The sequence below is a fragment of the Leucoraja erinacea genome, chromosome 4 (assembly GCF_028641065.1).
Source record: "Leucoraja erinacea ecotype New England chromosome 4, Leri_hhj_1, whole genome shotgun sequence".
NCBI classification, from domain to species: Eukaryota; Metazoa; Chordata; class Chondrichthyes; order Rajiformes; family Rajidae; genus Leucoraja; species Leucoraja erinaceus.
Genome location: NC_073380.1, coordinates 53,620,267 through 53,637,186, shown reverse-complemented (window position 1 = coordinate 53,637,186; position 16,920 = coordinate 53,620,267). Strand labels below are relative to the sequence as shown.

General features: G+C 43.8%; 1 protein-coding gene across 1 annotated transcript in view; it reads right to left on the bottom strand.

The window, feature by feature from the left end:
* Nucleotides 1–16,920, bottom strand: part of LOC129696418 (transcription initiation factor TFIID subunit 4-like) — an 81,439-nt gene that overhangs the window by 38,347 nt on the left and 26,172 nt on the right. Inside the window, exon 10 of the mRNA XM_055634294.1 lies at nt 4,684–4,853. Coding sequence (XP_055490269.1) covers nt 4,684–4,853 — 170 coding nt within the window. The remainder of the gene's footprint in view (nt 1–4,683; nt 4,854–16,920) is intronic.

Below are 16,920 nucleotides of genomic sequence, written 5' to 3'. Positions count from 1 at the left end.
GCGTTCACGTTGCGGCCATGTTTCCACTAATCTTTCTACCACCACGCACAAGAAGCGCAAGACAGACACCATTGAATGCAGATGCCGAGAAGTGTGTTCATCTCTAATCTTGTGTGCGGACTTGATAAGAAGAAGATCGCAATGTTAAAGAACCATTTAGATAGGTGCATTGATAGGACAGGTTTAGAGGGAAATGTGCCAAATGTAAGCAGGTGGGACTAGTGTAGATGGGACACGTTGGCCGGCGGGAGCAAGTTGGGCCGAAGGACCCGTTTCCACACCATACGACTATGACAATGTTCCAATGCTCAAGAGTTATGACAAAGATTGGTCGGTGATTTAAAAAACCCAAGGACATGAGATACGAAATTCCATCTGTACAGTCTACTAATACAAGCCACAACTCATAGCTAAAACTGAGATGATAGATTGTCCAAACTTCAAACTGGTAGCAATGTTTGGATAGACAGAGAGAGGATGGGGATTTTCTATGATACCATTTCAAATAAACATAGCTGTCAAAGCCAAAGAGCTGGCCACAAGCTCTGGGAGATGAACACACACTTTGGTGTAAAAAGCTCTCACTGTTGAGATGACAGAACCACAAGTAGGAGATCACAAAAAACAAAACACTGATTGGCGCCGAAGGATGGACAGCAAATAGAAATGGTATTTACAACAGCTACACAGAACACTTATCTTACTACTGGTGATCAATGAAACAAAAGATACATTTTAAAAACAGAATAGATTGATTGAAAGATACAATATGAAAACAGGCCCTTCAACCCACTGAATACTGATCTGTTCACCCTAATTCTATGTTATCAAACTTTCCCATCTACTCGCTACACAGAGTCAAAGAATGGTACAGCATCGAAACGATCTTAATCTCAACTTGCCCACGCCACCCCTCTACGCATCCTACCTGCCTGCATTTGGCCCATACCCCTCTAATCCTTTACTATCCATGTATCTGTCCCAATGTCTTTTAAATGTGGTTACAGTACCTGCTTCAACTGCCTCCTCTGGCAGCTTGTTCCAGACACCCACCCTCAGTCTTGAAAATAGTTGTCCCTCAGGTTTGTATTAAATCTGGAGACTCAATAGGGGCAATTTACAGAGAGTAATTGTCCTACAATCCCGCACACCTTTGGGATGTTTCCAGAGGAAACCCACACGGTGGCACGGAAAACGTGCTAACTCTCTGGTGCTGAGGCAGCCGCACTACCAGCTGCACCACTGTGCTAAAAAGTAGTTTGAGGTAGGAATTAGGATATTTATAAAATCGTTATTTTTCCAGTAACAATAAATTTGTTTACAGGTTACAAGTATGCATTTCAATGCCTATTGTCAAAACTGATGCATTACACATTTACCGTCTTTAGTTTAGGGATACAGCATGGAAACAGGCCCTTTAGCCCACGCTGAACAGCGATCACACGTTCTATATAATTCCACTTTCCTCAACCACTTCCTACACACTAGAGGCAATTTACAGAGGCCAATTAATCTTCAAGCCCATATGTCTTTGAGATGTGGGAGGAACTTGGACTTGGAGGGTTTGTGGTAATTCAAGGAAATACTGCAACAAGATGGGAAGAAAAAGAGCAAAACGACATACAAAATGTCAGAAATCTGCAACGCTTTTCTTTGCTTTAGTTTATTGTTACATGTAGAGGTACAGTGAAACGTTTTTTTGTTGTGTGCTATCCAGTTAGCAGGAAAACAGTGTATAGATAAAAGATATAGGAAATGACAGGAAATAGATATAGGAAATACAAAATAGTGCAAGATAAAATCCAGTAAAGTCTAATTAAAGATAGTCTGATGGTCTCCAATGATGTAGATGGTAGCTCACGACCGCATTCCAGGTGGCGATTGGATGGTTCAGTTGCCTGATAACAGCTGGGAAGAAACTGACGCCGAATTTGGAGGTGAACGTTTTCACACATCTGTACCTCGCCTGATGGGAGAGGGGAGGAGGGAGTGACCGGGGTGAGACTCTTCCTTGAATTTGCTGGTGGCCTTGCAGAGGCAGCATGAAGTCTACACGGAGTTAATGGAATGGAGGGAGGTTGAATTTGTGCCATGGTCTGGGCGGAGTCCAAAATTCTCTGCAATTTTTGGCAGTCTTAGATGGAGCCGATAGAAGCTAAATCCGTAAAGAGCCCTCTGGAGATGCTCAGAAACCATCCCGAAACACAACAGTTTGGACTTGGAGGGTTTGTGGTGACTTATGGAAAGACTGCAACATGATATGTTTTCTATGTTTCTATTAAGTTTGGAAGAAATGCAGCCAACCACATACTAAATGTCAGAAATCTGCATCACTTTAGTATGGAAACATGCAAATTTTCAAGGTATACTAAACACTGATGGATACGACTAAAAAAAAAAGTGACTTGTTCTTCCTTTCCAGACCAGTTGCACAGTTTAGCAATTACAAGAGAAATGGTGTAAAAATGAGAACAGTAGACAGAAGGGAGTCATGGAGAGGGAAAAAAATGCAACTCATTAATCCAGTACCTCAGGCACTTTGCTGTTTTTCCAGTCTCCAGAAACTTGCTCAGGGGAGAGAAAAAAGATCAAGCTACAGTCATATAAAAAAAAGCCACTGAATCCACCAGAAGGAATTAGACCTCTATTCTGTTACCTTCTTTGGCAAATCCAACTATCAAAGTTAAAAACTTTGCATTTAATGACCTTCCAAGCTTGACAAGAAAGAAATCACATTTGGCCAAATTAACTTTTTTTGACGAGAACTATCCTTTGAAATGACCTGCTTTTTATTTGGTAATTTGGAAACGACAGGAGACAATTGATGGCAGCAACTTAAACTGAACTGTTGATGGGGGGGGGGGGGGGGGGGGGGGGGGGGGGGGGGGGGGGGGGGTGGGGGGGGGGGGGGGGGGGGGGGGGGGGGGGGGGGGGGGGGGGGGGGGGGGGGGGGGGGGGGGGGGGGGGGGGGGGGGGGGGGGAGCTGTAACAAACATAGAATTAAAAACTAAGCTTAAAATAATGGAAATATACAGTCAAAACTATCGTGTGGGAAAAAAAAAATTGCCTGGTTTAATAACAAATGACCAGAGAATTCAGCTGGAATTAAATTAGCTTAAGTAACAGGAGCCATTTGCACATACAAACTCAAAGCTTGGTAGGACAGCTAAGAGATGTTGCAGTCATCCACATGCTTCAAGGAATACTGAGTTCAAATACAGTAACTACCTACGAATTATCACAACCTGTACACTATAGACTGAAAACCTTGCGCGAGCCTTGTACGAGCTCAATTTGCAAAAAATAAATCTCCACTTTAACTACTCCAACTTTTTGGAAGTTAGTTTAGTTTATTGTCACACGTTCCAAGGCACAGTGAAAAGCTCTTGCGTGCTAACCAGTCACTGCTAAGACTAAATATGATTATAATCGAGCCGTCCACAGTGCACATAAAGGGAGTAACATTTAGTGCAAAATAAAGTCCAGTAAGGTCCGATTAAAGATAGTCCAAGGGTCTGCAATGAGGTAGATGGTAGGTCAAGACGGCACTATTATTGGTGATAGGATGGTTCAGTTCCCTGATAAGAGCTGGGAAGAAACTGTCCCTGAATGTGGTGGTGTGCATTTTCACACTTCTGTACCTCTTGCATGATAGGGTAAGAGAAGAAGAGGGAGTGATCGAGGTGAGACTGGTCCTTGATTATGCTGATGACCTTGCCGAGGCAGTATGAAGACATTGGCGCGGTGTTTAAAATGGTGCAAAACGTTTGCAGAGAAGATGGGCAAGGTAAAGAGGTTTACCAGGATGAGACCAGAACTGAGGAGATTATGCTCACACGCTTGTCCAAGAGTGATTTTAGTCAGTACTGATCTGCGGAGAGTACTTGTTCATGCAGTTTATAAAGTGAAGCACAGTGCAACCTAACTCAAACCGCAAGACAACATTGGCGAGAAGTTTATACAGTTTTGACTGCAGGAGGATAACTATCAGCCACGATCCATAGAATTCCCTCCAAAAAAAAGACAAAGTGGTCTGAATGTGGTGTTACATTAACTATTAACTAACTTTTAACTAATTATACTGTTCCATCAGGGACTGGATTGTTTTTAGTGTTATTATGTGTGAAATGTTTTAAATTTCATGTGCGATGCTCCGGTATTCCCTGGGAAACGTCTTTTCATTTTGCACTGTACAACTGTTGCTTGTAAGATGACAATAAAGGTTGATTGATTGGAAGAAGCATCCTGAACCAAACATCGCCTATCCATGTTCTCCAAAGATAGACACAAAATGCTGGACTAACTCGGGTGAGTTAGAATGGGTAATGTTTTGAGATAAGACCCATCTTCAGACTTCTCCAGAGATGTTGCCTGACCTGCTAAATTACTCCAGCACTTTGGGTCTGTTTTTTCAGTAAACCAGCATCTGCAGTTAGTTGTTTATCGAGAGAAGCCCCAACCTATTTGACCGTGTCTCTTTGTCCCCCTTTTACAGAGGGTGGAGAATTAAGTTTATTCCAGACCGGGCAAGTGAAATCGTTGGGGCCCATCTCCTCTCCGCTGAAAGTGGTCACTTACAAAGACATTCAAGCTGCAACTGTTCATACTTCTGTAACCTCCACCAAACTTTATTAACTATTCTTTTAAAAATTAAAACTGTGCACACTGGGAATTGACACCTACCTATTTCTAAAGTTTTTGTCTGTAGGGGCACAGAGGACAGGAATGTTTCTTCTTTACATGACCGGATTACAGCACCCACCAACTTCGAATTTGTTGCAAGGATGCGTGCATTCTCTTCACTGATGTTGACCCCAGCCATTGAGGTTACATCATTGATGTCGTCCTCATCCCTGAAGAATTAGAATAACCATTTAGTTGTGTAGTTGGAACACCAATTATTCACTATGCACGCAGAAACAAGCAGAACAAATTTTGCATTCAGCCGTGAATACAGAATTACATAGATTTAAATTAATAAGACAGGCCTTTTAGACCATGTAGTCTGGGCTAAGATTTATACAGTTAGGTCCCCCCCCCCCCCCTCTACTTCTTCTTTCTGTCCTTCGCTAAGAGACCTGCAGAACCCCAACGGTTAGGTTAATGGGCAGGAAATCGAGGCAGCACAGAGGCGCAGCGGGTAAAGCTGCTGCCTCATGGCGCCAGAGACCCAAGTTCGATCCTGACCTCGGGTGCCTGTCCGTGCGTGTGGAGTTTGCACATTCTCCGTGACCACGCGGGTTTCCTCCGCGTCCCAAAGATACGCGTGTTTGTAGGTTAATTGTCCCTCTGTAAATTGCCCCTGATGCGTTGGGAGTGGGATAACAGAACTAACTAGTGTGTACGGGTGATTGACGGTCGGTATGGACTCGGTTGGCCGAAGGTCCCGTTTTGGCTCTGGAGTGTGGGAGGAAACCTGAGCACCCAAGGAAACCCAGTCACGGGGAGAACGTACAAACTCTGTGCAGACAGCACCCAAGGTCAGGAACGAACCTGGGTCGCTGGAAGCATGAGGCAGCAATTCTACTGCTGCGCCACCGTGCCGCCCCAATGTCAATTATAATTGTGTTTCCTTATTAAAACCCGGATATTTACATCAACCTCAGACGTTGCATGTCCCTCACCAAATTAAGACCGTTCTCATTACTTCTCTATTCAACAGTTCATGTTCATAAAGATGCATGAGCAGAATTGGGTCATTTGGTCCATCGGGTCTGCTCCTCCATTTCAACTCTCTCAACTACATTATTCTGCCTTCTCCCTGTAACCTTTGACGCCTTTGCTAATCATGAACTTATTACTTTACGCTTTAAAATAATCCCAATGGCCTGGCCTACACAGCCATCTGGCAATGAATTCCACAGATTCACAACCCTTTGACTAAAGAAATTCCTCCTCGTCTCCTTTCGAAAGGTACGTCCTTTTATTCTGAGGCTGTGCCCTCTGGTCCTAGACTCTCCCACGACGTGAAAGAGCCTCTCCACATCCATTCAGTCTCAGCATAATAAATCAAGAACCATCTTGCACTTGCACCGCTATAAATTTAAATACAGCTGCGTAGGAAGGACACTGGTGAGATGGTACCCAGAATATCTTGTGCCGTTCTGGTCGCCATAATATAGGAAGGATGTGATTGACCTGAGGAGATCGTGACAGGATCAACAAGGACATTGCGAGGACTGGAAGACTGGAGTCACGAGGAGCAATTGGATAGATTGGGAGTCTTCTCCGCGGAGCAAAGGCGGCTGAGGGATGACCCTCGGGATATTAAATCATGAGGGTGTAGTTAAAGAGGTTGGTCAGCCTTTCTCCCCACACGGTAGGGTAATCTAAGAAAACCTAAAGCGCTGGTGTAACTCAGCAGGTCACCCAGCCTCTCTGGAGGATGTGGATAGGTAACATTTTGGGTCGGGACCCTTCTTCATCTGCGTTCTCCAGAGATGCTGCCTGACCTGCAGAGTTACTCCTGCACTTGGTGTCTTTTTGTTGTAAAGCAGCATCTGCAGTTCCCTGTTTCTGCAGGGTAATCAAAACTGGAGAGGAGAGATAAGAAGGGGAAAGATTTAAAGGGGATCCGAGAGACGTACTATCTTACTAAGGGTGGTGAGGATATGTCAGAGGAAGTAGCTAAGACAGGTACAGTGACAGTTAATCACCACACTCGACAGCTACAGGTCTAGAGGGATAAGGGCAAAATGCTTGGATTAGCTTAGATACATGCCTTAGCAGGCATGGATGAAGTGGGTCAAAGGGCCCACTTCCGTGCTATATGACTCTATAGTGCCTTATAGTCTATACTCTCCGCTTCTTTACTATAGGGATCTCCATAAGAGGCAGTCTCAAAAACACAGCCAACATCATCAAGGATCCACACCACCCGTCTCACACTTAGCATCAGGAAATTGGTATAGCAGTCTGAAAACTGTGATGTCCACGTTCAAGAATAGCTTCTTCCCAACAACCATCGGGTTATTGAACACTAAAAAACTCCATCTAAACTCAAAAAACGAACTGCCCGAGTTGCACTAGGGACTTTGAGCCTGATTTTGTTTTTGCACTATATTAGGTTTTATATTTATTTTATTTTTTTGTTTGTTTGCTGTATTATTACTGGGTACTGAGTTTACAAACCTGTGGTGCTGTTGCTGCAAGTAATAACTTTGCTGTTCCATTTCGGAACACATGACGAGGGAGACCCAACGGGTCCGCGTGTCGTCTAGTATGATAATAAAACAACCTTGACTCTCTTGCCTGTTCCCACAATATAAAATAGTGTAAAACTCAGCCAGTACCCATTGATTCCTGAACCGCGACATCCCAAAATGCTTTAAGTACGACGAGTTTCATTACTGGAACCAATTTCAAGTTCCAAGTTCCCACAAACAGACATAGGATAATTATAGATCTTCCAGTAATGCAGGTTAAATGCTATATTTAGATCATCACATCTAGTCCTCACAATGGACTTCTGTTCAATATTTAAGAACATGCAGGGCACAGCTAGAAGGCTGCTGCCTCCCAACGCCAGTGACCCAGGTTCAAACATGTTTGCATGTTCTCCCTGTGACTGTGTGGATTTTCCCCGGGTGCTCTGGTTTCCTCCCACATCACAAAGACGTGCGGGTTTGTAGGTTAATTGGGAGGTTCGATCCCTGGTCTCTTGCACTGCAAGGCAGCAACTCTACTGCTGCGCCACCGTGCAATGTCAATTAAAATCTTGTTTCCTTATTAATACCTGGATATTTACATCAACCAGTGGGGGAGCACTTCCCATATAGAGTAAAAAAAACGTTCTCATTACTTGCCTATTCAACAGTTTATGTTCTTAAAAACAGAATTAGGTAATTCAGCCCATCGAGTACAGACAGAACCTGTTGTGAGGTTCGAACACAGGTCTCTGGTGATGTAAGGCAACAGCTCGACCGATGAGCAGCCCTTACTGCAGCACCATGTCTTTCTTCAATTATAGTGTGACACTAGCTCTCACTTCCACGCAGCTTAGGAAACAATTGTCCTTCACTATCTTTTGAACATTATTATGTTCTTATATTTTGCATGGCAAACCGTGGCTCTGAAAGTTTAAAGAACATGCTTTCCCTGCGGCAAGCCCTTGTATCACTGCTACAACGATGAACAAAGTAATTGCTCGCCTGGCACTGCATACTGTGGCACCACTTACTGGATTGTTATGGTAAAGCATTACTGATCAGCCGCACATACTTTATTAGAGTAAAAGTGAATGGCCTGGATAGAGTGATGCAGAAAGGAAGTTTTCACTTCCCCTTTTTATTCTGGGGCTATGGCTTTTGGTCCTAGGAAGATTCTAGGACCAAAGGCCAGAGCCTCAGAAGAAAAGGATGTACCTTCAGAAAGGAGATGAAGAGGAATTTATCGGAATTCATTGCCACAGACAGCTGTGGAGGCCAATGCGTATGTTTAAGACGGCAATTGACAGATTCTTGATTAGTACGGGTGTTAAGGGTTATTTTGGGGGGGGAGGGGGGAAGAAGGCAGGAGAATGGGGTTGAGAGGGAATGATAGGTCAGCCATGATTGAATGGCAGAGTTGTCATGATGGGCTGAGTGGCCTCGTACTACTCCTAGAACTTATGAACTATGCTTGTGGAGGAAAAGGGGAAAGTATACAATTACTGCATTGAACACCGTTGCCATCAGGAAGGTGGTACAGGAGCATGAAAACTGTAATGTCTGCTTGCCTACAGCCTTCAGGCTATTAAACACGACATCAAATATGCTCTGAACTGCAACAGACTATCATTATTATTGCACTATCTGTTATTTATTGAGATTGAGTATGTGTGCATGTGTATACGCACACTGAACTTCTTTTCTTCTCCCGTTATGTACTATGTTTACATATTCTGTTGTGCTGCAGCAAGCAAGAATTTCACTGTCCTATCTGGAACACATGACAATAAAATACTCTTGACACTATTCTGGTGAATTTCTTCTGTGACTAAGAAAACAAAGCTGACTCTCCTAAAAGGATGATAATCAAAAGACAAGGCAATCGTAGATTTAGTAATATTTAGCATGTCCTTTGCCTTTTTATTGAGCTTTGTGTTTTGAGCCACTATGCTTTTATATAATGCTTTTTAAAAAGTCAGCATAGTACAGCACAGGATTTTCAGTCCACAATATGCTCAGTCTAAAAAAGGGTCTTGACCCGAAACATCACCCATTCCTTCTCTCCAGAGATACTGCCTGCCCCGCTGAGTTACTCCAGCTTTTTGTTTCTATCTTCGCTATAATGGTGTTAAACTAACCTTCCCTGCCTGCATGTGTAGCTAAATACCCCAATTAGTCAAATATGGAAAGTATTCCGCACACCTACATTTTAGTTCCCAATATTAATAAGACCATAAGACATAGGTGCAGAATTCAGCCCATCAAGCCTATTCTGGCATTCAATCATGACTGATCTTCCCCACAGCCATCAGGCTATTAAACTCGGCTCGGACAAAACTCTGAACATTAATAGCCCATAATTTGTGTATTTACACTTTATCTGTTTATTTATTCATGTGTGTATACATTTATACAGTGGTATATGGACACACTGATCTGTTCTGTATTCGTGCCTACTATGTTCTGGTGTGCTAAAGCAAAGCAAGAATTTAATTGTCCTATCATGGACACATGGCAATAAACTCTCTTGAACGCTTAATCTATCTTTCCTTCTCAACTTGATTCTCCTGCCTCCTCTCTGTAACTTGGGCACTGTTACGAATCAAGAACCTGTCAATTTCAGCATTCAAAATACCCAATGACTTGGCCTCCACTGCCATTTGTGGCAAAGAATTCTACAGATTCACCACTCTCTGGCTAAAGAAATTCCTCCCTATCTCCTTTCTAAAGTTATGTTCTTCAATGAGTTGTGTTTAATTTTAACTTTGTAGTCCGATAGCCAAATCGAAGTCAGGGTCATAGAGAAATACAGCACAGAAACAGGCCCTTCGGCCCACTGGGAACATGCCAAGCATCTACACCATGCCTACATTGATCACATTTTATACACCCCAACATTCTCATCAGCTCTCCTGTCCCAGATCCTCCCACTCGCCTACACAGTGGGGAACACATTACAGGGGCTAGTTCACCTACCAACCAGCATTATCTTTTGGGTGTTGGAGGAAACTGGAGAGAATGTGTAAACTCCATGCAGACAACCCCCAAGGACGGGACTGACACCAAGCCTTTTGCATCGAGGCAGTGGCTCATACGGTGCAATCATACGGCAGTGGCTCGAGATGGCCTGTTTCCGTGCTGTAATTGTTATATGGTTATATTGACAGGATATTCCCTAGGACATTGAGGGAAGTTAGTGTAGAAATAGCCGGGGCTATGACAGAAATATTTCAAATGTCATTCGAAACGGGAATAGTCCCCGAGGATTGGCGTACTGCGCATGTTGTTCCATTGTTTAAAAAGGGTTCTAAGAGTAAACCTAGCAATTATAGACCTGTTAGTTTGACTTCAGTGGTGGGCAAATTAATGGAAAAGATACTTAGAGATAATATATATAAGCATCTAGATAAACAGGGTCTGATTAGGAACAGTCAACGTGGATTTGTGCCTGGAAGGTCATGTTTGACTAATCTTCTTGAATTTTTTGAAGAGGTTACTAGGGAAATTGACGAGGGTAAAGCAGTGGATGTTGTCTATATGGACTTTAGTAAGGCCTTTGACAAGGTTCTTCATGGAAGGTTGGTTACGAAGGTTCAACTGTTGGGTATAAATGCAGGAATAGCAAGATGGATTCAACAGCGGCTGAATGGGAGAAGCCAGAGGATAATGGTTGATGGCTGTTTATCGGGTTGGAGGCAGGTGACTAGTGGGGTGCCTCAGGGATCTGTGTTGGGTCCTTTGTTGTTTGTCATGTACATCAATGATCTGGATGAAGGTGTGGTAAATTGGATTAGTAAGTATGCAGATGATACCAAGATAGGGGGTGTTGTGGATAATGAAGAGGATTTCCAAAGTCTACAGAGTGATTTAGGCCATTTGGAAAAATGTGCTGAAAGATGGCAGATGGAGTTTAATGCTGATAAATGTGAGGTGCTACACCTTGGCAGGACAAATCAAAATAGGACGTACATGGTAAATGGTAGGGAATTGAAGAATACAGTTGAACAGAGGGATCTGGGAATAACCGTGCATAGTTCCTTGAAGGTGGAATCTCATATAGATAGGGTGGTAAAGAAAGCTTTTGGTATGCTAGCCTTTATAAATCAGAGCATTGAGTATAGAAGCTGGGATGTAATGTTAAAATTGTACAAGGCATTGGTGAGACCAAATCTGGAGTATGGTGTACAATTTTGGTCGCCCAATTATAGGAATGATGTCAACACAATAGAGAGAGTACAGAGGAGATTTACTAGAATGTTGCCTGGGTTTCAACAACTAAGTTACAGAGATAGGTTGAATAAGTTAGGTCTTTATTCTCTGGAGCGCAGAAGGTTAAGGGGGGACCTGATAGAGGTCTTTAAAATGATGAGAGGGATAGACAGAGCTGATGTGGACAACCTTTTCCCTTTGAGAATAGGGAAGATTCAAACAAGAGGACATGACTTCAGAATTAAGGGACAGAAGTTTAGGGGTAATATGAGGGGGAACTTCTTTATTCAGAGAGTGGTGGCGGTGTGGAATGAGCTCCCAGTGGAAGTGGTGGAGGCAGGTTCATTGGTATCATTTAAAAATAAATTGGATAGGCATATGGATGAGAAGGGAATGGAGGGTTATGGTATGAGTGCAGGCAGGTGGGACTAAGGGGAAAAAAAAATTTGTTCGGCACGGACTTGTAGGGCCGAGATGGCCTGTTTCCGTGCTGTAATTGTTATATGGTTATATGGTTATACAAGCTACACCACCGCCACCCAAAGAATAGTCCATTGACAAACACCAATGGCAATCACTCATGACTGATATGGGGAAAAACTCAAATCTAACCACAAATCTTCCAAAAGAACTGTGACAAGGTACCGATGAATTCTATTTATATGATGTTAAACACCCAATTTTCGTGCTCAATTCTCAGTAACCTACTGGCACAAAAGATATAGATTGCTGGGCAGTACAGACTTAGCGAGCCAAAGGGCCTGTTTCCACACTAAAAATCTAAAGTCTACACCCACAACCCCAAAGCTAAATAGAATTACCCCTGTACTTCAAGTGTTTCCACAAATGTAATGCAAAGTTTTCAATAAGTTACAGCCATCTTTTAGTAATACAGCACGGAAACAGACCCTTTGCCCAACTCATCCATGAGGCCCCATTTGGTCCATATCCCTCAAAATCTTTCCTATCCATGTACCTGTCCTAGTGTCTTTTAAATGCTGTTAATGTACCTGCCTCAACTACCTCCTCTGCCCACTCATTCCATCGACCTGTCCCCCTCTGTGTGAAAATCGTGCACTTCAGGTTCATATTAAAGGGCCTGTCCCACTTGGCGATTTTTTTTGGCGACTGCCGGCATCATATCAGGGTCGCCAAAGGATTTTGAACATTTCAAAATCCAGCAGCAACAGAAAAAATGTTGCGACACTTGAAAAAACCTCGCGTCATACGTCATCACGCCATGTCACCGGCGTATCACACCGCAAATTTTTCGGTCAATGATGCCGACAGTCGCCGAAAAAAAATGGCCAAGTGGGACAGGCCCTTAAATCTTTTCCCCCCCACTCACCTTAAAAACATGTCTTCTTGTTCTTGATTCCCCTGCCCTGGGTAAAAGACTCTGTGCATCCACCCAATGAGTTTGTGCGATCAGTAGCCTTTTCTGGAGGTCACTTGGAAGACTAGAACTGTGACTACCATCAAGCTACGCACAATCAAACACAAAACATACTTCTAACCTAGATTATTAGGCGTGTAAAGGATTAAATATCAGTAGCCATGCCATTTAAGAATTCTCCTGTCAGATAATTCATGGTTCAGTTACTGAGCGCTTTGAAAAATGCTTTACTTTGTGATGTCACATTAGAGCAAGATTGGACGAGGTTTGTGATCAATGAAATACTGTAGAACAGTACTTCAGTATTCAGTATGAATATAGAAAATCACAATATGGAAACAGGCCCTGTAGCCCACTGAGTGCATCACAAGCATCTACACCAATCCTACATTGACCTCATGTTATACTCCCCAACATTCTCAGCAGCTCCCCCGTCCCCTAACATATGAAGAGTGTTTGACCACACTGGGCCTGTACTCGCTGGAGTTTAGAAAGATGAGGGGGGACCTCAATGAAAAATACTGGTTAGTGAAAGGCTTGGATAGAGCAGATGTGAGGAGGATATTTCCACCAGTGGGGTAGTCTAGGACCAGAGGCCAAAGCCTCATTCCTTTAGAAAGACATTCCTTTAGAAAGCAGATGAGGAGGAATTTATTTAGTCAGGGGGAGGTGGGGGGTGAATCTGTGGAATTTATTGCACAGCTTTGGAGGTCAAGTCAATGGATACGTTTAAGACAGATTGACAGATTTTTTGTTAGTAAATGTGTCAGGGGTTACGGGGAGAAGGCAGGAGAATGAGTTTGAGAGGGAAAGAAAGATCAGCCATGATTGAATGGCAAAATAGACTTGATGGGCGGAATGGCCTAACTCTGCTCCTAGAAATGAACTCACCTACACACTGGGGAACAAATTACAACAGCCACAAAGGATTTTGGTCATATGGAACGACCCGCCAGACGAGGTAGTCGAGGCAGGTACTATAGCAACATTTAAAAGTCATTTGGATGGGTATATGGATAGGAAATGTTTAGAGGGATATGGTGAGACAAGCATAGATGGGGCATGTTGGTCAACATGCTTTGGTTAGATAGAAGGGCCTATTTCTGTGCTCTATGACTCAGTGACCTTAACATTTGAGACAATTGAGCGCTCTATTAAAACGGGATTCAACCTCGAGATATTTGCGCTTGAAATGGTGAACTATTTATCCGTGCTCTTTAGAGCTCTGTAATTGTTGCAGAGCATCTTGCAAACTAGATTTGATTAGCTTCGGAGCGGCACAGTGGTAGAGTTGTTGCCTTACAGCACCAGAGAAACTGGATGAACCTGACGGCGGGTGCTGTCTGTACGAAACTTGTATGTTTTTCCGATGAACGCCTGGGTTTCCCCAGGTGCTCCGGTTTCCTCCCACACGCCAAAGATGTGCAGGTTTGTAGGTTAATTGGCTTCGGCCAGATATCCCAAGAGTGTAGGATAGAACTAGCGTATGGGTACTTGCTGGCTGGTGTGTACCTGGTGGGCCGATGGGTCTGTTTCCACACTGTAACTCTAAACTAAACTAGCAAGTCTGGGTCATGACGTGCTCGAAGAGCAGTAGAAATCATGGGGGGAATGAGGGGAAGCAGTGAGAGGGTCTCACAGACCACCACGAGGTCAGGACTTCTTCAAAGCGGCCATACTTGGAAGAGATTTTGCAATTGAGCATTAAAGTGGAAACATGAAAGTCTGCCGAAGCTGGAATCTGGAGACAAAAATTTAAAAAACTGCTAAAAGGACATAAGTGGGCCAGCCAGCATCTGTAGAGAGAAATGAACAGTCAACGTTTCGGTCAAGACACTTGCCAGGGGAGCAGTTTATCAGATTATAGCGTCTGCAGTGTTTGATGTCTACAGTCAGGGGTTCCGACTGTCTACCTTATTTCCCAGAATAGAAATATCAAATATTAGAGGGCATAACGTCCGTGAGAAGAGCAATGTTTAACGGAGATTTGTGGGGCAGGCTTTTACAAAGAGTGTGGTGGGTCACTGGAATGTGCTGCCAGGTATGGTGGAGAAGGCAGATACAATAGTGGCATTTGGATAGACTTTAGGCACATTTTAGTTTTAGAGATTCAGCATGAAGACAGGCCCTCACCCAGGGAATGAGGCTCTGCATATTGCCTTCATGATCTTATCTCCATCATCAAAGACCCCTACCACCCATCGCATCACATATTCTCCATCCTGCTGTCTGGGAAGAGGTACAGGAGCATTAGCTGCAAAACCAGCAGGATGCTCCTCAGCTTCTTCCCGCAGGCTAGAAGACTGATAAACGGACTTTGCCCCCTGCCAAAGTATCGCGCACCAACCGCCAACCTGGACACACTGCAGCAGAGCCATTGTCGTGCCGCTGCCGATCGGACCGCCTGTTGATGTTTAGTAGAGAGTAGAGCGTTTAATTTGTTCATGATGATACATGTATTTTTATTTCTATTTATTTTTTACTGCACACTGAATGGACACTGGTTGAGCAAAGTTTTTTTGTTTTCTCTGGGTATGTGAGTACTCAGGAAAACGACAATAAAGATATACTTGATACTTATACACCTCCATAAGATCACCCCTCATTCTAAATATGAAACAGTACTGCAGTGTCCCGTTTGTACAATGGGTTAGAATGTATGTGGCACAGGAGGGAGCACTGTGGACTCACCAGTTTAAATCTTGTTGAATTTCATAAATGTATAGTCAAAATCTGGCAATTAAATCAGTCATTTTCACAATGTTGGAGTAACTCAGCGGATCAGGCAGCATCTCTGGAGAAAAAGAATAGATGCCGTTTTGGGCCGAGACCCTTCTTCAGTCAGCGCCTCTACCTCACAGTGCCAGAGACCCAAGCTCAATCTGTGTGGAGTTTGAACGTTCTCTGTGACCGCGTGAGTTTCCTCCGGGTGCTCTGGTTTCTCTCCGCATCCCAAAGACGAGTGGGTTTGTAGATTCATTGGCCCTCTAAATTATACGGTGTACAGGGAGCGGATGAGAAAGTGGGATAACGTAGATCTAGAACTATTGACGATTAACCCGTGTAACTGATGATCTCCTGAGGGTCAGGGCTCACAATACTGAATTACGCTCATTCTCAATTCTCCCTCCAGGTCACAAACTACCCAGACCTGGAACCGCGTTACCCAGACAGGGAACACAAGTTATTTATGATAACAAAGGAGGACAGAGTGCTGGAGTAACTCAGTGGGCCAGGCAGCATCTCTGGAGTACATGGATGTTTCAAGTCGGGACCCTTTGGAATCTTAATTACCATAACACGTCTACTGTACAATGAACATACCTTTCTCCCACTATCCTGTCGCCTCGTTCCTTTCCCCTCTTTCTTCCAGTCATCTCCCATGTCTCAGCTTCGAGCCCCATTTTCCCTATTATCCCCCTCTTTCCCACCCATCCTCCTCCTCCGTCTACTCATTGTCCTTTCTCCAGCTTTACATTCCCCTCTTCCTTACGATGCCCTTTTGTTTCCCTTTCACCTCTTGCCTTTGTGACTATCTCCACCCTTTTGCTAAGTAATCACCCATCCTCACCTGTATCCACCTATCACTGAGGATCTGAAGAAGGGTTCCGACTCAAAACGTTACCCATCCTTTTTCGCACAGGTATCAGATGTCAGAGGTTATGGAGAGAAGGCAGGAGGATGGGGTTAGGAGGGAGAGAGAGAGATCAGCCATGATTGAATGGCGGAGTAGAGTTGAATGGCCTAATTTTATTGTATTCCTTATGACCTCCTTCTAAACGCCTTATACTGGAGTTTAGAAGGATGAGGGGCGATCTTATAGAAACATATAAAATCATAAAAGGACTGGACAAGCTAGATGCAGAAAAAATGTTCCCAATGTTGGGCGAGTCCAGAACCAGGGGCCACAGTCTTAGAATAAAGGGGAGGTCATTTAAGACTGAGGTGAGAAAAAACTTTTTCACCCAGAGAATTGTAAATTTATGGAATTCCCTGTCACAGAGGGCAGTGGAGGCCAAGTCGCTGGATGCATTTAAGAGAGTTAGATAGAGCTCTAGGGGCTAGTGGAGTCAAGGGATATGGGGAGAAGGCAGGCACGGTTTATTGATAGGGGACGATCAGCCATGACCACAATGAATGGCGGTGCTGGCTCGAAGGGCCTGCACC